This window comes from Folsomia candida, unplaced genomic scaffold (assembly GCF_002217175.1).
Source record: "Folsomia candida strain VU population unplaced genomic scaffold, ASM221717v1 Fcan01_Sc005, whole genome shotgun sequence".
In the NCBI taxonomy this organism is placed as follows: domain Eukaryota; kingdom Metazoa; phylum Arthropoda; class Collembola; order Entomobryomorpha; family Isotomidae; genus Folsomia; species Folsomia candida.
Window position 1 is genome coordinate 6,867,353 of NW_019091197.1, and position 22,435 is coordinate 6,889,787.

Below are 22,435 nucleotides of genomic sequence, written 5' to 3' on the forward strand. Positions count from 1 at the left end.
ACCGGGTTGTCAAATCTTTTTCTTCAATAATCTTCTGAACTTCGGAATCCGAGACGAATATATATTCAATTCCCTCAATATTTGAACTGCACCAGAGGAAGAATTCTTCTGCGGTTGTAATTTTGATACCTTGAAGAGATGCAATTCTTGCTCGACGTTTGGCAATTCCTCCTTGAGCATCTTGAGGTCCCTTCATATGAGCAGTTGCTCCATAGTGCCATACGGCTATAATTCCAAAGTCGTTCTGATGGTGGTATAAGTTGCAGAAATTCTTGCGATTCTTGTATTGAGCTGCAGATCCATCTGAAACGTAGTGAATTTTGGTAATTCTGATTTGGGCAGCAGCAAACTCTCGAACAAGTCTTGGTATGAGCTTAGTCTGGAATGCGTAGAAGGAATTTGTGTCATGAGTGGTGCAATCACTGATAATAGATATGCTCATGTTGTATACAACTTCGTTCACGGCCCAGTAGATTGTGAAGGGGTGAATAGTGATCTGTTTGTGGGAGAAGTATTCGGACTGGACAGCATTCTGGATTACAGGTGAGTAGTTTTCGGAAAAGTCTCCCCAAATGAAGAGCTCACCAGGCTTGAGATTCTTTCGAAGATCCACAAGAAATTCATGCTGAGCTTTGCTGATGTAGTGATGTTTCAACAGCTTCTCCAGTTCCGAAGTTGCAAAGTCCAAGAAGTCTTCGGTTTCTTTTTCCTCAGTCACGTATTGAGTTCCGTCTGTCGTCAGCCATCTTCGGTATGAAATTGACGTGTTGTTCCTGATGACTTCGTTTTCTCTTAAAGCTATTTTGAAGTTTGTTGTAGATCCTTTACACTTTGTACATCGTCTGTAGTAGCAATCCTTGCCTCCACTTTCACAGACTAATTGTGAAATTGAAGGCTTGATGGATGAAATCTTGATGGCATGGAACAGCAGCTTCACATTTTCATGGTAAATGCACACGCAAACGTTGTGGTATCCCTTGCTGGTTAGCGAGATGCATTCTCGTGGCCGCAGCATCATGAATGACGATTTCCCAACTTTCGAATCCGGGTACTGAATCTTGAAATTTTGGTAGAGCTCCCTGAGATTGCTTAGAAGATATCGTTTCTGCTTGTGTTCTCGTCTTCCTGTTTCCTTGTTCTTGATGGACAGAAAATCCTTTTGTCCTGGGCAGGCTCTTGACACATCATCTTGATAATAGAAATCTTGAATATTGGATTTGGTTTCTTGGGTAATTTTGTATCCAGATTTTGGTTTTATTGGAGGAAGGATTGTGTCGGTTTCTTTACGACGTTTGCGGCTTCCCTGAACCAAGCGTTTCCCAATATTGAAGAAATCTTGAGTCTTCTTAATACTCCAAGACGGTGGAACTAAGGTAAGCAGTTGTTTTTTTTCGGCTTGAGAACATCCTTGCAATCTTAGCTTCAAGTGCTTCATGATCCAGTTGAGATCTGTAGAATCCTGGAGAAGTTGTTCTTGATTGTGTTGTTCTTTGTCTGGAATTGGTAGTCCGACATCTTGGAATCCTGTGGTGATTGTCTTCGTTACTTGCTCAAGTTCTCTTGTGACTAGATTACTTTGTTGCTTGAGATTTCTTCTGTTCAATGCTATTGCAGGGGCCGAAGGGGAAATTGTTTGCTTGATACTTGTTAACGTCTCGACCAATCTCTTCTTTGAGGCTGGTTCTTCAAAGATAGGATCTTCCGAATCTTGATCTTGAATTTCTTGGGTATCATCATAGCAGAATTTTGTGTCCTTGCATATCGCTTGATTTGGTAATAATCCCAGGGCTTTGTATTGGGTAAAGTAATCTTCCGCAGTGATGTATTTCACATTTTTGCCTTTGTATTTATTGTTATGCTTTGGATGACAACATGTGCGAACACGGCGCCGTCCAAAAAACTCAATGCATTTTGCACAGAAAAAATTATCACTGAAAATAAGTTTGAAATTGAAACCTGGAAATGACTGCCTGACAGACTGCATAGTTCTGCTTTGCACAATCTTGTCTAGTGGTCGAGATTCGTCTTCAGAACAAGTCCATCGGTGGTGGGCAATCAGAGTCTAATGTCGCAGCGACGTACTATAAAGAAAACAATTACCACTACTTGAATTTTTGACATACTTTGAAACGTTTTTACTAATTGGAATCTTCCAATAGAATTTTATTAGCATGTTCTAATTTTAAAAATTAACCTGTCTCTGAATATTCAAAACTTTTGTAAAAATTTCCAACTGTTAATAATAACCCAATCTGTTTTTTGAAAATTTTAAAAATCTTCCCTAATTTAAATAATTATCTTGCAAAATTTAAATAATTACCCTATGTCTGATTTTATGAAAATTTAAAAAATCCTGCCCAAGTTAAATAATTATCCCATCGCTGATTTTTTGAAAATTTTAAAAATATTGCAAAATTTAAGTAATTATCCCATCCCTGATCTTTTGAAGATTTTAAAAATCTTCCCCAATTTAAATAATTATCCCATCTCTGATTTTTTTAATTTCAGGAATCTTGTCCAATTTAAATAATTATCCTATCTCTATTTGTTTAAAAATTTTAAAAATATTGCAAAATTTAAATAATTAAGCTATCTCGGCTTTTTAGAAAATTTTTAAAATATACCCCAACTTAAACTATTCCATCTCTGAGTTTTTGACAATTTTAAAAATATAACATAATATAACAATTTTAATATTTATCCCATCTCTGATTTTTAAAGCATACCATTTTCAATAATCCGTTGCAAACAACGATCGAAATGTAGCAAAAAGGTAAAGCGACACGGTCACACGGTCGTGACAAGTCAAAACAAAGTCGATTTTTGAAATCCACGACCAATCTAAAACGGTCAAGACAAAAAATTCGACACGTTTGACCGTTGCTCTCAGAGATTCAACCTTAAAAGGTACCTACCTTGGCTTATTTCGGTGGGTGTGGTAGTATCCGGTGGTGGTGGTGGAAGTGATGTCGAAATTGGGGGTGGCGGTGGTGGCAGGGGTGATATTGGGGGTGGTGGTGAAGGTGGCTGCTCTCTTGGGAGGGAGGAGTGAGCCTCCATGATTCACTTTTTTAATATTTTATAAAAAAAACTCCCACTTTTTTAGTTTTATTTTAAAAAATTGGAGAATTCCAAAGATGAACCAACTCGTGTGAGAGATAAAAAGCATCTCAACACGAGTTGGTTCATAATCCCGGTAAACAATTTGCAGAGAGTGAGAAGTGAGACAGACCACCATACGGCACTGTCGCATCGACAGTCGCCGGTGGTGGTGATACCCACCAGAGTCCAACTCTCACTCTGCTTTTTGCTAAAAATGGAAACAGGGTTTGTGGAACAGTTGGTATGGCTCTCCTCCGTCGTATTCATCTTGGAATGAAATTTGTGTGTCCGGATTAAGTAAAAATTTCTGTTTTACTGTAAATAGAGCACATAAATCAACAAAATTACAGTAGTGATCCTATGAACTATGCATTAAGATTATTTACCTGAACTGGAGAATGATTCATAATCGGAATCCACGATTACTAATTTCGATGCGAAACCCGAACAATTTTCGTCATTTTGGCAGGTGCGAGAGGAAAACGTTTTCGAGAAACTCACTTCACTCAAAGTGAGTTTCTTCCGCCATTAAAACTTGGCTTTGGGGTTGAGGAGACAAATTTTCACCTACGGGTAATAATTTTGGAGGTAAATCTACATCCACGGAGGAAACAAATTATATCCTAGGAGGATATAATGTTTATTACCCTCGATGTTGACAATTTTGGTGACAAAATTACTACATGATGGGAGACAGTTGGTGTCACCATGTCAGGGTAGCAAAATTGGTGACAATTTTGTTTGTAAATTATTGAGAGTGTACTTGGTAAAAAAAAGAGTTAGACCTACACTTGCATATGCCCCCATGAATACGAAACTTTTGATGCATAGAAGTTTCAAAAGTCGAAAATTTGTGGGTGCTAACACCTAAATCATAAAAAAACTTATTCGAACAAAAAATTTTGTTCGATTCAAAATGGGTGGAACCGTGAGTTTTTTTAGTTCAAAGTTTCTAGTGGAGCGGCATTTACAAGAGCCGTAACAAACTATGACTACTATTGGCATGAATAATTGGAAATAAAATTTGTGAAATTTTAATTCAAATTGTCCCAAACTAAAAGCTGAAGTTTATTTGGATTTATGGTGACGAAATCCACTCAAAAATTCGCGATATGGGGCTGATCAATTTTTCAGATAAGCAAACCTAACTTATCAAAATTGTCCAATCTGGAAAATGCATTATGCATTTTCATGCACTATGCATTATGCATACCAATAAATGTACATCGTGATTAAGAAATGATTCCGACTCCGAGAGTAACGACTCGTTTTGGGGCATAATGGAAAGCTTAGATGCACTCTCCTTAAAAAATAATAATGTAAATGATTTTTTTAAGTATAAAAAACTCGTATGTTTATTTTATAACACATTACTCCAAAATTTGATCCTTCCCCCTGCAACATTATGAACTTGCGGTGGGTGTAGATTTCAAAAGACGGTAGACAAGTGTGTGTACATAAATCTTAATTTAAATTCTCAATTAATAGCGGTTTAACCAAATTGTGCTTAAATACTTAAATACAAGTACAAATACATATTGTAGTAAAGTTATTCGTTTTTACCAGTACAATTGGATGAGGAATGAATGACTACGTGTAATTCACAAAACGACGGGATACGTTCTTATCTGGCAGAGATAAAAATATCCGACGTGTTGCTACACGTATGTATACTTTGCAATGTGAATTCCATGAAAATATTTACCCTGAATGCATATCGTCGTTCTAATTCTACATAGAGCTAAGTGCAGTGAATGCTTAATTTCAAATAGAGCTAAGTGCAGTCAGTTCTTAATTTTAAAAAGAGCTAACTGCACAATAAACACTATATTTAAAACAAGTGCAGTTAGCTCTTTTTAAAATTAAGAACTCACTGCACTGAGCTTTATTTAGAATTAGAACGACGATATACAAATCGTAAACCAGTGCGATGATTTAACTTGGCCCAAAAAGAAATATTTTGTATGGAAATTAGCCAATGCTTGCCATTATTTCGTAACTTATTTCATTACTTTTAGGCTTTAGGATTTTTCAGAGTTTGAGACGTTTACCATTTGTTGCGATATTTACATATTTGCAACGTTGACTTGAAAACCCCCATTATACATACATGTAGACTACACAGCTCAGGAGACACACATGTATGCAGTGCATAACCCGCTGCGTCGCACGTGCCATATAAAATAGTCTACCAATCGTAATATTTTCTATTAAAGTAAGTTATGCATAATTAACATCTCATCCTACTCGTATCCCAAGTAACCTCAATGCATATTTGCTGCGAATTCCAATGCAAGTTTATGCAATTTTTGTGCATAAAAAAATGCAATCATTAATTTGTACTAGATTCATACAAAACTGGTATCAATTTGTCTACTACTAATAAATTAGCACGCAAAACGCATTAAATTATCACAAATTAATTAGTAGTAAATTATTACAAATGGAGAAGTGAAAATTTAGTACGTATTTGTTGGCATAAAATTCTCATGAGATTTCTCGCACTAAATTCATACATAATTCGCACCTGGAAAATTGCACGAATCCAATTGCAGTAAAAATGTGCTAGAATATTTGTACTGAATTCGTGCCGATTATTCCGCGATAATTTATTAATAAATTAGTACTATTTCTCTATTAGCGATTAAATAAACCAATTCGAGCAACGTAATCAGTCAGGTTGGCATCTGACAAAGTAGCGTCGCCACGTTTTTTCTCCATTTTGAATTCCAACCAGAAAGTTGGTGAGCTAATTGTGAACCTATGTCGGACAATTTGAAAGCATTCGTATTATTCGAGTTTGAAGTTGACGAGGGGGTGGAGGTTGTGCCGTCCACATGGAGTTTCAAGGATTCAACTTTGTCAGTTTACTAATCCCATTCCTAAGGGATTTTCGAGTTATCAAAGTGACCCATTTTCTCTCCCGCAAGAAGGTTGGACGAATTATGGCATATTATATGTCGGAACACACGGTAATTATTTATTCTTGGCTAATTTTACGCTCATCCATATTTAGCCTAATAATGCAAAGATGTTTTACTAAATTTATAGATACGTACGATAAAGCCGTAAAGAAATTGGAAAAATATATAAAGAATAAACCGATCGACTCTAGTGACTGTGACATACCAAGACGTCGTCAAGAATCAAATTCTCAGCTGAAGCGTCTGAGGTGAACATTATACTAGCCCCTGACACCGATTTGTGCACCGATAGTAAGAAAATCATAAATAATAAATTCACTGTAGTTTGAAACACACTTCAATCTTAATATTTATTTTCATCGGGAACTCAACCGTCCCCATCGCCATCCCCTCAACTGAAGAAGTGAGTAGCGAGACCCCACAGGTTCAAAGTTAGCAATTAGAGCCGGACCCAGGGATTGAATCACTTATATCAGAATTCAGAGGTAAGGCTCATTTATTAGTCTCACATTATTATGTTTACATTAAATTTCTATAAACTCGTGTTTGAATACAGAATTTCAAGAAGAGTCATTGAGAAATCAGCATATGTATATTGTTGGAAAGGGTGGCAAATCTTGAAAAACTTCTGATAAAATCAACAAGAGCTAGTTGCCCAAATTCAAAAACTGTGGACGAGCTGGAGAATATCTAAGCGTTACTGGCAAATCCATCCTATTATAATGAAGAAGTAAGAGTTTGTATGTATAATTACTGCAGCAATGCAATGCAAATAAGTTGGAAAACAATTTTTATAGCTCAATGCAATTATTTCAGATTGCTTCTCTTTCGAGGAAGGGTGGATCGTCGTTGGCTAAGGACGTGTACGACATACTCATTCCATGATTACGAATGAGCTTCGTTCTAAAATTCGATATACTGGAAAAAAGCGACAAGATTCCATTCGCAAATCGATTAGCAGCTAATCTACTTCAAGGTCCCATATATTTAATTCTGCCGATGATTAATGATAAATATTTTTGTACGCCAATTTGCAATTCATCTTTTAATTAGAAATTAATCTATAAATTAGAATTATTTGAGAACCAATTAATGTGGAAATAATGAAGATGAATTTGAAATAAATAAACAATTGAAATTTGAGTAATCCGTGTAAATAAATGTGCATAAATTTCATGCGTATCATTAGTGCATAATCAGCACTAAATTCGCACTAAATTGGTACTAAATTCTCACCATATTACTGCATATCAATCATCACCAAATTCGTACAAACCTGTTTGTGTAAATTTAGTACATATTTTGTACAAGTAAACTTGCATTGACAATTTTTTCGTATGAATCTTGTACATGCGACTTGTACAAAATTACTGCAAATCCGCTTCACATTTTAACGGTGAATACGCATTAATCCAGTAGTACAAATTTGGTACAAAATTTTCAGACTTTGGTTGGTTGGGATGTATCTATTTGTGAGTAAAACAATAAAAGTTAAGTAGGACTATGACATGTATGTTACTAATTTCAGGGATACATATTTTTAGATTCTAAAATATTACTAGGGTATTCACGTCACCGTCGTAATTGTCAGGGATGAAAACAAGCAAAAAGTTTACAATTTAGATTAATACTACGATTAATTTACAATTTACACAACGTGAATGCCCCAAATAATTTATTAGTTTGAGCAGAATTACATATGTACGTTAGTCATTTTAACGTTTAAGTTGACATTTGAATTATTTTAACCTTCTGGAAATTACTGGTAAAGGCTACCAGTCACACTCAAATATGTTTACCAGCAAAACTGGGCAACATCTTGCATACATATGTTAAACTTAGGACCACTTTTGCTCTTTTTGTTATCCTGTGCGATGACATTTTTTGGACTCATGTGCAATCAAGCATTCACCATTCTTCAGGATTTTTCACACTCTACGTGTCACAAGGAAAAATTCGCTTGAGCCACGTTCCTTCGTTTAGTGGGGAAACATAACGGTCTGGATGTGTGTCCTTTCCAAAGCCAACGGTATCATCCTCCGTTACCGGTGAAGTACATAATTCTACCTGAATACCTGTAAATCTTTAACAGTTGAACCTGACCTATTTACATACATACGGTTCATATGCATGCTGGGGATGATTGGAGAATAGTTAAAAGTCGTTATTCCACATAAGTAAGGCAACCTGTCAATTAGTATTTTGTACCCGGTTCCCTTTTCTCTTCTTCCATGCGTACGGTACAATTCCGTTAATACCGGGACATACATAAACCTTTGTTACCATACAATACATACTTAATATTCTATGATCACCACGTAAACCGGGATTCCTTGGCATTTATCCAGGTTATTTAACATTTCCCTTTCAGTCACCTTTCACCCTTGAGACGCAACGTTCACATTTTGTAGTAGCAATATTTTACCAAAAGATTTGCACCACACTAAAATTTGTCATGAATTGCAAAACTATCCAATGGGTGTGTCTAATTTGGTTGGCAAGTCGACCCGTAGATTGTGAAATGCCTGAATTATTTTACACGCATAACCGTCTCACATCCCAATTCCATCATCCAACTCAACCAGGAGATGCTCCTCACGAGGAGCGGAAGGTTTGAAATATTAAATTCATATTTGCATGTCTTAAATTTTCGAAAATCGAGGAGTATGAAAATATGTGCATACACTCTAAATAATCTGGTGCTAGCTGAAATCATATATACTAACTAATCCGATAATAGATGGACTGATTACTGCATGGAAATAAAAATGTAGTAAATAAAGTAGTAATAATTTTTACCACTTAAGAGTTACTTATTACCAGGTGGTAAAATTTTTATTATGAGGCAGGTGAATACAATTATGATTATCTATCTTTTAGAGTGTAGGCAAGCAGGAAATATGTATAAATAGGAGAAATAAATGGGAGATAATAGACACACATTTAAACCGTCATTATCAGAAATTCTGTTTTCAGTCCAGTACAGTACGTTCTGCAAAAGAACGTCATCTGATTTGTTAATTCGAATCCTTACTTGTACATATTTTGTTTTATCGTGATTGATCATATGTTGATAAATAATGCCTCCTCTAGGAGAGTGCATTCCCAGAAACTGACCGGATAACAGATGTCACTCTTCCCGGCTCGGAACCAACCCCCAGCATGAATGATTTCTACGTAATAGCAGCCATCTTCAATCCAGCCTGCTACAAAACTCGGTACGATCTTTACCGTCGCTTTGAGACACACATGAATCAAACGGGAGCTCAGCTTGTCACGATTGAAGCCATCTTCCCAGCCATTGGTCAGGATGAGTTTCAAGTAACCGAGGAAAATAACCAAAGTCACATTCAGGTACTTATACAAGGGTCTTTGTCGTAAATTCAAATCCCAATTTTTTAGCAGACAAACAAATTGTTTGAAACAATTGCAAATCTCAACATTTACAAAAATTTCAACAATTCTAACACTTGTATTGCGTCGATATAGAAAACGTTAAACATTTTGGTTGGAAAATTCTACTTGTTGTCTGCAGTAATAACTTTTTTTCATTTTATGTGTAATGGGATTGATTCAATTTTTATAAATTATTTTGATTGTCAATCGTAAATTTTCAATTATACGTTTATGTGTTATTGGTTAGGTCACCAAAAGGAATATAATAAGTCGTTACACAAGTATGTGTAACTAAGTTAACTTGCATTTTTTAAATCTAACAAAATTATTACCTAGATCCGGTCCCACTCTGTCTACTGGGTGAAAGAATCGCTCATCAACATTGCAGTCTCACGATTGCCCCCCAATGCCAAGTATGTCGCCTGGTTGGATGCCGACATAGAGTTTGTACATGCGGATTGGGTCAATCGGACAAAAGCTGCTTTGACTGACAATCTCATCGTGCAGGTTTTCGAAACCGCAAATTTTCTCGGGCCCCACGATGAGATCTTGAGAACGGATCATTCATTTGGTTATTCCTCAGTTAAGGGAAACCAGGAGTGGTATGCTCATCCTGGGTAAGGAACGAAATTTCCTACAACTGACTACGGCCGATAATTTGTAATGTTTGTTTATTTTTGTTTACTTTGTTTATTTTCCTGCAATCGAGTATTTCAAAAATATACCTAACAAATCTTATTTTTTTAAAATTTGTGTTCATACATTCGTTGTTGCTAATTTTTTTTATATTTCTGAAATTCAGGATCATTCAAAAATAAATAAGATAAACAAAATTAAACAAATTCTTGTTTAATTTTTGGCATTTTGTCATTTTTGACATTTTTGACATTTTGGCCTGAACGGGCCAAAATGTCAGTCCTAATCTGACAATGAGTCTGCAATTATTCAATTACTTTATTTTTTTATTATTTTTTTCAAATTAAGCTACGGTTGGGCAACCACGGTGAAAACCTTCAAGGAAATGGGTGGTCTCCCAGACTTCGATATTACGGGTTCCAACGATCTACACTTTGCATTCTCGTTAATCAACTCCGTCTCTGGTGCCGCGGAACATTGGCTTAACCCCGCAATTGAGGAATATATCCTCCATAAATCACAAGTATGTTTAAAAATGCCTAGTACTTAACAAATTTAAATTTCACTTGTCAATAATCCGATTAATTTTCAGGAATCATACAACAAACTTCACCACTTGAGAAAAGATACTGGAAAATCAATTGTAGGATTCGTGCCAGGGATGAGGATAAATCACTTGTGGCACGGTTCTTGGAAAGATCGCCAGTACGTGGCTCGATGGGGAATCTTGAACAGAAATATGTTCAATTTTACAGCTGATCTAATTCGTGGAGATGATGGTCTCCTCCGATTTGTGAATAACACAAAATCCAAGCAGTTACAGACCGAAATAATGAGGTTCGCATTTATTTATTTATTTTATAAATATGTATTTATGCGGCTGGAAGGATCCGATCAGTAAAATCCGATCCGGCTAATACGAAATCCGGATAGGATTTTTCAAATTATTCGGATCGTATCCATATTATCTATATTATAATTTCGAAAAGTCCGTCCCGTGAAATTTTCCGTGACATTCCTGCGTTCTGATTGGCTGCTGGGTTTCTGTATCCGCCAATCAGAGCACGAGTCTATTTTCGATTATGATTATGGTTATGATTATGATCATGATTATGATTATGGTTATGATTATGAGTATGATTATGATTATGATTATGGTTATGATTATGATCATGATTATGATTATGGTTATGATTATGAGTATGATTATGGTTATGGTTATGATTATGATTAAGATTATGGTTATGGTTATGGTTATGATTATGATTATGATAATGGTTATGATTATGATTATGATTATGATTATGGTTATGATTATGATTATGATTATGATTATGGTTATGGTTATGGTTATGATTATGATTATGATAATGGTTATGATTATGATTATGATTATGATTATGGTTATGATTATGATTATGATTATGATTATGGTTATAATTATGATTATGATTATGATTATGGTTATGATTCTGATTCTGATTCTGATTATGGTTATGGTTATGAATATGATAATGGTTATGATTATGGTTATGGTTTTGATTATGGTTATGGTTATGATTATGGTTATGGTTATGGTTAGCAACGTTAAAAAAAATTCCTTAGCGACGTTAAAAAATTCGTTAGAAACGTTAAAAAAATTCCTTAGCAACGTTAAAAAAATTCCTTAGCAACGTTAAAAAAATTCCTTAGCAACGTTAAAAAATTCGTTAGAAACGTTAAAAAAAATCCTTAGCAACGTTAAAAAAACTCCTTAGAAACGTTAAAAAAATTCCTTAGCAACGTTAAAAAAATTCCTTAGCAACGTTAAAAAAATTCCTTAGCAACGTTAAAAAAATTCCTTAGCAACGTTAAAAAAATTCGTTGGCAATATATGATTATAGAGCAAAGTTAGGAAAGATATACTGAGCTATTATATACTGCAATAATATCATAATTTTCAGATGGTGGTTGGCAATTTTAAAATCGGCCTGTCTTTAAGACGGGCTTCTGGGCTAGTTACTGAATAATCCGTCAGCTCTGATCCGGATTACTAATCCTTAATTTTTATACACAAAAAGAGGATCTCAGATTTTCTTGAACTTTTTCAGTTACTTCCAAAACCGGAATGAAGACGTAGCAGCAATTGTGGAGGAGACACAACCAATTTGTGAGACTAATTCTACATCGTGCGGGGTGGAGATGACACGTTCGTCCAAATATGACAATTATGGCAAATCATCCCCCTCAAGATGCGATCTGGGCCAAGTGACGTATACTTACGCCCCTGACAGTTACACGTATAGCTACGCATCCTGTATGTATAGCTACTCCTACAGTTATGCTACATACAGGTCCCCCCAACCCCAGAATTCGTCGCTCCACGCCTTTCTGCCAAATAATTTGACAGAGGGTTCCCCCAATTTTGTAGAAATACCACTCCACAATTTAAATAATGCTTCTTCCATTGGGAATGCCAGCAGTTCTGTTACTTCATCTCAGCCGCTCACATCAATTGATGCCCGCAGTAAAAAAACACATATTTTATCATTTTTGACACCGCATAAACATGAGTCGAATACAGAATACATTAGTATTTAAAATCTAAGTTGAAATTTTTATCTTTTAATAAAGACAAGTAAATATGTGGATGGGTTGTCTTAAATTTTGCTCTCATAACAGCACAAGCACAATTTTAAACATTCACCTCATTGGTATGATAATATTTTGGGCACAATTGTCAAGGGGTAAAAACTATCTTGTGCGCCGTGAACAAACGTAAAATCTCAATACTCCCCAAAAATGACTTGGTATTTATTGAAACTACAAACTTTTAACTTGGTATTTTGTGAAACGTGACACTTCTTGACCTGGTATGTTGTACACGAACAGTGACGATATCTGGATTCATCGAGTGATCGTGTTAGCTCAGCTAACAGCTAACTTAGCTGTAAAGATAGCCATTGGATTGTCTGTGGCATTTATTTATTCGTCCGGAAGGAACAAATTGTGAGGAAAAGATATACATAATAGAAATGCGAAAATTCAATCACACCTAACTTATGTACTTGATTGATTGACTTTAAAACGGTCAAATATTTCTAAAACTTACATTCCAGATTCCGTCCCTACAATGCAGGGTGTGCTAATCGTGGAGTTGTCAGTTTTTTGATGGACTTGGACTTCAAAGGAGTCCGCATCCACTACCAGAATCACACGACAGGGTGATATTCCAACAGAACTGCAAAAAACCATGTACTTAATTGTATACGAGGAAAATTTATAAATTTTATTTCCAATTTCTTGGACTGTTTCGCTGGAGTTGATTTGGAATCTACCCCTGGAGAATAAAGTGGTTGTAAATTTATACGATTGGTTATACAAAATTACGTATATCATGCATCGCCACGGAATTTACTGAAGTACATATGTACATGCTTGTATAATTATCCACAATTTTTGGGAGAAAACGTTGCCTTGATTAATAAATGTTGTCCTCCATTACACAATAATTCGAGTTCAATTCAGTTCAACTGATTGTTATACATAAATGCGCAGTTTACACTGATTACTAGTCATGCTACATACGTACAGGGTGAGGCATAAGTTCGAATAAGGAGTGAAACCCTTATATCTTATGAGCTGTTTCCCCAAATTAATTGAAATTTAAAGACAGATGATCCCAAACATTATGCAACAAATGTAATTTTTCTCATTGACTTGAAATTTGTATTTCGAATATAGTGGATGTAAAAGGGAGACGTTCCGGGACGTCAAAATTGCACTACCCGCTAAAATTTCAGATCGAAATTTTGCATGTGCCACCAAATTTCAACGTTTAGGCCAGTTTTGTCCATCGGACTGCCAAAATACACAATGAATAGTGCACTTTGAGTGAAGAACGGCACCAAGGCCCATAAATCATTTTGTCCGTGCAGTTTTATGGTAGTGTGTTCGGGCCAGGTCATGTTTGTCCTATTAGGGGTCAAAATTGTCATAAAACATGGATACAAGAAGTAATGGTTAATGTTGTAGAATCACAATATATTTATCTTTAAAAAAATCAGCCCTTGACTTTCCTGATGCAATTAGCACGGCGTAGCGAGTCCAACACTCGCGCAATGATGAAATTTAGAATTTTTGTACAACTCGGTTTTGGCACCATAAGGACATAATTACGACCATCTGGGTTACTATGCACGGACAATTTTGAAGGCGGCAAGGATGCCCTGTAAATTTCATAAAAATTTTGTGTCTCTAAAAAAATCATGAAAGAAATGCCGGCAAAATTACATCTCATCGGCCATAGATCAATATAGGTAGTTCAAAACTATTTCGATATTTGAAGGTCAATTAAGGGCCTGATTTTCTCGTATTATCTGCAGTGCATGTACTACAACATATGCAAATTTGAATAAAATCTGTCCAGTAGTTTTGAAGATACAAGGGTTCAAATTTCTTATTCGAACTTATGCCTCACCCTGTATAAAGCATTATCAGCCGAAAAGTTGTGATTTTGTGCTCCGGTGACTAAATTAATTACATTCTATTGTAAATATAATGCGTCTCGGCATTGAGGCTGATAAGCAGAGGTTCGTGATTAAGTAATCCTGATTAATGGGGACTCAGCCTTAATGCTTATACTATGTATATTGAAAACGTGGAACTAAACTCTGGTTTCAAAGTTCTTAAAGGTAAATAACATTACCACCAAGTCCTCTGTACTAGGATCTTCAAAAACTAAAGTCCGTTTAAGGGCCACCAGATTTTCTAAAGAGCAAATTTTTGTTTCATCCACCATTTCTTCATTCTACAATTTTTTCTTATACCTTCATTTCCTCATACCATTTTTCAATATCATTTTTCCTGTCACAAATTAATACATTATCAAATCAAGCAAAAATTCTACGCCCAGCTACATTGGTCTGGCACGAGTGTATGTAGGTATGTCTAATCTAATCGTAGGTTTTGGCACTCACGTGCTCAGCGAATGCCCTAATTATTAAGCAATGTTACTAATCTTATCTATGAACCTGAATCTCACTTATGGTAATAACGTCACTGTGACACTGCCACAATTTAAACAAGGTATTTAATTGGTGATCAGTCACCATATTACTGACGCTGGGAAGAGTCGCTACAAAAACCTGCATTTTAGTTAAAATTTTTCAAAAATAATACGTATCATTGAAACAGATATTTCCATAATCATGGGATCATTTCCATTAAAAATTTGGTTCTTGGTTTTCCTTTCGTGTAACAATAAGTGCTTCTCTCAAGCCTTACACACTGACCTGGTTGCTCGACTTCCTGGCGCGATCACAAACTTTGCCTCAGTTTACGATGGCGACGACTACATTTACATGTTTGGTGGAAATCAGCGAGGCCTGCTACGCAATGATATCTTGCGTTTCAGCATTTCCTCTGAGACGGTTGAGATTGTTGGGGAAATGCCATCCTACTCGACCTCCTCCTCTGCTCAGATGGACTCCGCAGGCAACATATTCTACTTTGGCAGACAACACAATGCTGTAAATTACACCGGGGTGTTCAAATATGATCCAAGCACCCAGGTAGGATGTGGGAGGTTTAGTAGATAAAAATAGTGATAAATATGTACAGTATGTAACAAAATTAATCATAGGGGGAACGTTTTGCGGGCGATATGCATGAAGTTTGGGGAAAATATGTTTTTCGGTGTTGTTGACATTTCGCAATATGGCGATTAAGATTTCGACACTTTTTTCGACATGCTTTATCGCCTGCACTAATTTCGGCATTTTGTGGTCGATATGCATGAAATTTAGGCAAAACATGTTTTTCTGTGTTGTCGACATGTCGCAGTATAGAGCATGTGGTAAATTAAAGATAATTAGTTTGTTTTTAATTAATTCGTTTTTAGGCATTATTAAAATTTGAATCGGTGAATTATTTGTTTTGTTTTGTGAAGCATTCTAAGCAATTTTGGGCTACTTATGTATCGTGCTTTGCCGCACTTTATTTATGAGAGTTACACTTCAAATTATTAGTAATAATTTGAGATGTAACTCTCATAATAATTGTAATTTGTAAAGTGTCATGAAAGTAAAGCTGTACACATAATAGCCCAAGTTTTCCATCCAATCGTTACACGAGTTATTTCGAACTCTCACACTCATCACGAAAATAGTGGTAGTAAAGTTACTACCTTGTCTCGCAAAAATCAGACGAGTGATTATTAACCTCACCGATTTTTAAACATGGATTAAATACATTATTTCTGTATTTAGAAATCTACAAGGTTAAAAATCACTTTTTGCGTTTGGATCCTGTCAAAGCTAGATTCCTCAATGAGTATGATCCTATCCTAATCGTCTCACCGTTATCTAGGTCGTGACCGACGTCACCTCCCTACCGTACAGCATTGATTCCAGTACCTGTGTCAAGTACGACGAAGATTCCGACCTTGTCTATATTTTTCCTGGATTCGATGACGATATCGTGTCTTATGACATGTCAACGGAAACCACCAGCAGGTTGGGACCTTTACCAATAACGCAGCGGAACAGGGCGGCCGCCCGGGTTGGACGGAAAGCCGTGATCGTTGGATTTATACAAGACGTATGGTTTCCAGAGACCCGAACTGCACTAATCTTTAATCTGGACAATTTACAAAGCACGGTCGGACCCACGGATTTCCTCGAGATAAAATATAACCCCTCCATCGTGTCCACCAGGGAGAATGTTTACGTTATTGGAGGATACAAAACCGATTGGGCGACACCCACTCGCACTGACGGGATTGTAAAATTGAACCCGGCCAATTTCCAGTATGAGTTGATTCCCGTGGATAATTTCCCGGTTGGAGCTGCCGGCCATTGGTTGTCCGCCCCTGGATCAGTTTATGTGGAAAAGTTGGACAGAATTTATATGATTGGAGGATATTCGAATCAAGGAAATGGCACGTATATTGAGCATGACCAAGTGTGGAAGATTGATTTAAATCCTGGCGCCACATTTGAACCGACAACTACTACCATAACTACTACTGAAGTAACGACCACAATTCCCACGACCACATCTGCGCCGACCACTGTACAAATAACTACACCCACCACCCAGCAAGCCACGGACACCCCGGAAGTCGAGCCAACCCAGGGACCAACGACACCACCACCAACCACCATCACCTGCCCGGCCGAAGGGATGCATAAGTTTCCACACCCGGATAATTGCTCGCTCTACATAATATGCATTGAGGGAGGGGCTTCGATTTATAGATGTCCAATCGGTCATTTATTTGATTTTGGAACACTCGAGTGCAAACCTGAGGATGAGGTGGTTTGTGGTTAATGGATAAATATCCCATTCAAAAAAATTTGTAATGATTAATCATCCGGTTAAAAATTTGACTTAAATCTGATTTCATGGGCATTTATAAAATATAAAATAAATTCGCTATTCCATACTATTATGTCATGTCTTGGTCAGGCAAGTAAAATCTTAAATTACATGTTTAATTCTAAGCGAAACCAATGTAATGGAAAAATCCATGAAAAAAATTGTTTTTCATGAACGGTTCCGTCAATAACCGTAACTGAAGTGTAAAAAGGAGATGCTCAAATGAAACTATACCAACGTTCATAATCGCTTCATCGAATGAAGTAGTTGAAATGTGTGTATGTAGATAAGCTCTCACTGCTTCGTCATTAAATAAACATCCTGCATGGCACTGATAACATTGTCTATCAGTTAATACCAGTGTTAGCCAAAAACCAGGCAAGCTTGGAATGTTATTTTGCTTTTTTACTTACATGGTTTTCTTTGCAGTTTTGTTCTTTTTGCTCTTGCTTTTTTACTGTTTTATAGATCGCCATGTATCTGCGTATTAAGTACACAACTACCCTGTTGGAACTTCCAGAGCAAAATACCGCTGATTTAAGCAAAACAGCGCATTTTTGCTGGGGCGAACACTGACCAATACATTTCCCCACGTCATAATCTACACGAACAAATATTCATTCATTCCAACGTCGGCTGCGGGCCAGATAAGTTTTACTGTTATTTTTTTGTTATTCAGTGCAAAATGACGATCGTGCTACCAAACAAGATCAGTAATATATTAATTCGCGACTCTAACCTGACTTCGGAGAGATACTTGGTGGTCGATATTTTACAAACGTCTCTCTCACTAAGGGATCACCTTCGGTCAAACTTTCTGAGAGGAATTCCACTTACAGCGACGACATTACGGGATGTATTGACAGACTGGGTGACTCGCAATGGAGACCAGGCTACCATTTCAAAACTGTGCCAGATCCTGAGCTTCAATAAGCTTGACGCTGCTGCAGGTAAACCCATTCGGCTACCACCTTTTAATGATATCTCCAGAAATGTGACAAAAATTGGTATCTTAAGGGCATAGTTATAATGAATCTTTAAATGCAGAGACTTAGGATTGAAATCGGGATTGGGGATTGAGACTAGGGATTAATCACATAAATTTGAGGGTTAATGATTAAGATTAACGATTAACTCAACTGCGGGATTAAGATCAACTTGGGATTAAATTGTTTCGACAGAATTCATGGATTAGGGATTTGGATTAATTTTAATCCCGGATTAGAAAAACACACAAACATTTTTAGTTAAATTTAAACCTTATTTTTTTATGAAACTAACAAGTAACAAACCTTGAGATCATAGTAAGCATTTCAACTGAATGGTTAGACCTCTTGAATGAAAAAATCATTCCGTCGTAAATAAAGTCTCATTCGACTGAGGCGGATGAGCAAACAAACAAATATCGTCGGACTAATTCTAAAACAACCTAAGTGACTTCGTTTCTTAATTCGAAAACAACCTATGTGACAGTAAAAGCTATAGTTTTTATTGTCACTTAGGTTGTTTTAGAATTAAGAAACGAAGTCACTTAGGTTGTTTTAGAATTAGTCCGACGATATGTACTTTCAAGGGAGATGTGAAATTTTATCTGGCTATAATTGAAACCTGTACTACTACAATTCTGTTTTTCCAGGTTTCTTACTCTTTACGTTTAGGGTAAACTTTTCCATGATTGCTCTTCCTTACAAACACGCCCAATAATTAATTCAAAATCAGTGTGTTTTCCATCTTGTGAAGAAAATTAATTTTCTTATGCAAGAAAGTAAGAATTAATTTGATTTTTCCTATGAAAAAGTTAAATCAAATGAATTTGAGATTTAATCCTAATCTAATCCCATTTTAATCCCAACTTTGGATTAAAATCTCGGTTTAAATTGAGTTAGGATTAGCGATTAAAAGTAAAACAATGAGGGATTAAAGATTAAGATTAAGGATTAATTAATCCCAAATCTTAATCCTAATCCCCAATCCTCAATACGGGATTAACAAGCCTCTGCCGACATGTAACATTGGACATGTCTTTACGAGATCCTAACAATATCATGCAAATTTGGCGTTTCTAAACATACCAGTAAGACATCGGCTTATTGGGAAATTACGATTCAATATAAATAGTCTAGACATTAAGCGTAGTTCTAATAACGCCTAATGTTAACTCGGGATTTACCACTACTTTTGCCGTCACTTTTCAATTTTGCTTTGGATTTTGCAAATATTAACTCCAACGGCAAAGCTAAAGTAAAACTTTGGATTTACCATAGATTTTACTTTTCCATTCGGGGAATTTTGACTCGACTTTCACTTTCACTTTACCGTTACTTTTATGTTACTTTTGAAAGTACATCGCGATTCTACTTTTAAGGCAAAGTGAAAGTAATTTTCACTAATTTAAAAAAAAAAGATTTCTATTTCACTGTTTTATCGAAAATTAAAATGATGATTTGCAATAAATACGATTATTGCTATCCGTAAATTATAGTGTAAATATTTGTAGCGGTATTCAGGTATAATTCTGGATCATCTCAAAGTTCTCGTATTAGAAATGAGGCTTCCAAAATCAAAAGGTTTTAAAAAAACCGGTTCTCGATTATTCCGATTTTTCAATTTTGGTAAAACCGGTTTTCGATTCTATGCAAAAAGGTTTCAGTACAAATTTTAAAATGTAATACAAAATTAGACATGAACTTGGGAATAAGGTATTTTATAAAAATTAATTTTTATCTCAATAATAAGAAATACTAAATCGATAACCGGTCTACGGGTGCGTAAAATTTACAAAACCCGTTTTCTTGAAACTCGTAAACCGGTTTTCGGTTAAATCGAAAATCGGACTTTATTCGGTTTTAAAAAATCGGAATGAACGATTGTGGATGTCGAAATTAGAAATAAGTCCACCTCAATAGTTCCATTTGGAAATATCGTCCGAACCTCCCTACGCTGGGTCAATTTCTATGTATTTTACAAATTGGTCGAAGATGACATTAATTTTGCTATAAATCTTAATTTTGTAATTTTAACTTTACCTCGTTAAAGAGAAAGGAAAAGGTGATAGCATGGTGAAAGTACTGGCTTTCACCTGAACTTAAAATTACCGATAGGAAAGTAACGGGAAAGTAAAGTGAAAGTTGATACCAAAGAGAAAGTAAAAAGCATAAGTTAACATTAGGCGTAAAAGATTCAGAAAAAGCAAACCTTTCCACCAAATTTACAATTTAAATTAAACAAATTTTTATGTAATTTTAATTTTACAAACTTGTCTTATTTCTCTCCTACATACATAGAACTCCTTCAAAACTATGGATCTGTCCACCACTTCAATCTTCCCAAGCCATGCGCCACTTTTTTCGGCAGAGTTGCCGAACTCAAGACCCTCCTTCACCACTACAACGACACGAGTACCCGGATTATTATAGTTTCCGGTCTTGCCGGCCAAGGGAAAACCGCCGTTGTGAGACAGTTTATCAACCAGATTCTGGACACCAGTCCGGACAACGAATTTACCCCGCTGATAACTTTCTTTAGAGAAAGCCAATTCCGCCATCTAACCGATGGCATAAACAAATGTGCTAAACATTTTGAACTAACCGCACCTACTTTGCACTCCCTGCTCAGCTCAATCAAGGAAAAGATATTTCGAGATGTTCCGAACGTCAAGTGGGTCATTGTAATCGATAATTTAGACGTCAATCGAAATGGGTCAATATTCCCCGAGATTCTGGACCTAGTCGATTCCAACATTATTTTAATAGTCACCACACGCGGGATGGATTTACCGCTCAAAAGTGGGGTCAAATTAGTCAAACTTATGGAAATGCGTGATAGCGAGGCCGGCCAGCTTTTGAAACATCTCTCAGGCCAGGAAGGTGTCCAATTATGTCAAACTCGTCATCCTCTCACTATCGTCAAGATGGCAAATTTCATAAAAAATCAGGAATCAGACAATAATGACAATTTGCAGGAACAACTCACCAATTTGCAACACGGTATTTTGCAGCATCTCCTCGATAGTGAGGTAGACGCTATCTTAAAAAACTTTAAAACTCCAGCGAAATTAGTGATCTCGACTTTAATCCTGATTTATTGCCTGGGCGAAGTTCATCTCGAATTTTTGCACGAACTGGTCTCAATCTATGAAAAACACTCAATTTTTGGCAAATTGGTAGGTAAATTAGTTTCTCGCATTGATTTGAAGTCCACCCTGGTAGTTGTTACCCAGTTAGAAAAATATTCGCTAATTAACTTTAACGGCGCAATCATTTCCTCGAATCCATTACTTTCGCAGGTTTTAGGTGAAAATTTCTATCCTTCCAAAAGGAATCACATTTTCGCAGTTTTATTTAAAAATATTGATCTTGATCACGTTGTTGGCTCTGATTTAAAATATGTCTTTAAAATATGGGAAAAGGGATCGCAAAATGATAATATTGTTCTAAATCATGCATCATTCGCTATTTTTCTACGGGATCGACTGGTTCTTGAGGGGTGGGATCGAGACGTGATTAATTTTTCGGTTTCTACTCGCAAACTTTTTGCCCAAGTATTTCGCCATGATGGTGGTTATACTATAGAAATGGGGAGATACATAAGATAATTACAGAATAAATTAGCAGACACAAACTACAAATTTCTGCACAAATTTGACACTTGCACTAGTTGTATTTAATATGTGGTAATGATGGAAAATTGTAATTTCTTATTTAAATTGAAGTCCTTAGCATATGCATCTGGTAAATATTTATTAAAATGTTGCAATAACTAAAAAATATGAATAAAATGAAAATATTTACAGATTTGTGGTTGGATAACAATACTGCCCCGTTGCATACTGACTGGGTGCCATAAGACAACTCGTAAATAATATCGCGTCCATTTCTGCACTCAAAAATGATTACTAAGGTATGAAGGGGCACTGAAGTTACAATTGAGTTATACACATAAAGAACGTCCGGGAATGAATGGGAATGGTCTGAAAATGTGGTCATAAAATCACAATGAGTTATCGGAATTTTAAACTT

At 36.0% G+C, this 22,435-nt stretch overlaps 3 protein-coding genes and 2 long non-coding RNA genes across 5 annotated transcripts; 4 read left to right on the plus strand and 1 right to left on the minus strand.

Annotated features, from left to right (window-relative positions):
• The first annotated feature begins 5,492 nt into the window (after positions 1 to 5,492).
• LOC118435666 lies at positions 5,493 to 7,163 on the plus strand. The gene is made up of 4 exons (XR_004834954.1): positions 5,493 to 6,074; positions 6,154 to 6,511; positions 6,583 to 6,756; positions 6,843 to 7,163. It is a non-coding gene; the product is annotated as an uncharacterized LOC118435666 (long non-coding RNA).
• A 1,193-nt stretch (positions 7,164 to 8,356) lies between these two features.
• LOC118435914 lies at positions 8,357 to 12,638 on the plus strand. Its single transcript, XM_035852434.1, has 6 exons — positions 8,357 to 8,637; positions 9,120 to 9,380; positions 9,759 to 10,039; positions 10,407 to 10,581; positions 10,651 to 10,895; positions 12,149 to 12,638. Exons 1-6 carry the CDS (start codon positions 8,482 to 8,484, stop codon positions 12,636 to 12,638), a joined length of 1,608 nt encoding a protein of 535 aa, XP_035708327.1. The 5' UTR covers positions 8,357 to 8,481.
• Positions 12,639 to 12,830: 192 nt separating this feature from the next.
• On the minus strand, positions 12,831 to 13,415 carry LOC118435856. Its single transcript, XR_004835035.1, has 2 exons — positions 13,150 to 13,415; positions 12,831 to 13,009 (listed from the first exon to the last, which is right to left on the minus strand). It is a non-coding gene; the product is annotated as an uncharacterized LOC118435856 (long non-coding RNA).
• A 1,725-nt stretch (positions 13,416 to 15,140) lies between these two features.
• Positions 15,141 to 17,495, plus strand: LOC110849659. The gene is made up of 2 exons (XM_022097091.2): positions 15,141 to 15,610; positions 16,407 to 17,495. Exons 1-2 carry the CDS (start codon positions 15,248 to 15,250, stop codon positions 17,367 to 17,369), a joined length of 1,326 nt encoding a protein of 441 aa, XP_021952783.1. The 5' UTR covers positions 15,141 to 15,247; the 3' UTR covers positions 17,370 to 17,495.
• Positions 17,496 to 17,639: 144 nt separating this feature from the next.
• Positions 17,640 to 22,205, plus strand: LOC110850468. Its single transcript, XM_035852146.1, has 2 exons — positions 17,640 to 18,367; positions 20,702 to 22,205. Exons 1-2 carry the CDS (start codon positions 18,103 to 18,105, stop codon positions 22,009 to 22,011), a joined length of 1,575 nt encoding a protein of 524 aa, XP_035708039.1. The 5' UTR covers positions 17,640 to 18,102; the 3' UTR covers positions 22,012 to 22,205.
• The last annotated feature ends 230 nt before the right edge of the window (positions 22,206 to 22,435 follow it).

Excerpts from the sequence above, each read along its gene's own strand:
- LOC118435914 (XM_035852434.1), top strand. The coding sequence starts at position 8,482 with ATGAATTGCAAAACTATCCAATGGGTGTGTCTAATTTGGTTGGCAAGT. Across the intron at positions 10,040-10,406 it reads GAGTGGTATGCTCATCCTGG|CTACGGTTGGGCAACCACGG; the intron begins GTAAGGAACGAA and ends TTTCAAATTAAG. Across the intron at positions 10,582-10,650 it reads ATATCCTCCATAAATCACAA|GAATCATACAACAAACTTCA; the intron begins GTATGTTTAAAA and ends ATTAATTTTCAG.
- LOC110849659 (XM_022097091.2), top strand. The coding sequence starts at position 15,248 with ATGGGATCATTTCCATTAAAAATTTGGTTCTTGGTTTTCCTTTCGTGT. Across the intron at positions 15,611-16,406 it reads AATATGATCCAAGCACCCAG|GTCGTGACCGACGTCACCTC; the intron begins GTAGGATGTGGG and ends ACCGTTATCTAG.
- LOC110850468 (XM_035852146.1), top strand. The coding sequence starts at position 18,103 with ATGACGATCGTGCTACCAAACAAGATCAGTAATATATTAATTCGCGAC. Across the intron at positions 18,368-20,701 it reads TAAGCTTGACGCTGCTGCAG|AACTCCTTCAAAACTATGGA; the intron begins GTAAACCCATTC and ends CTACATACATAG.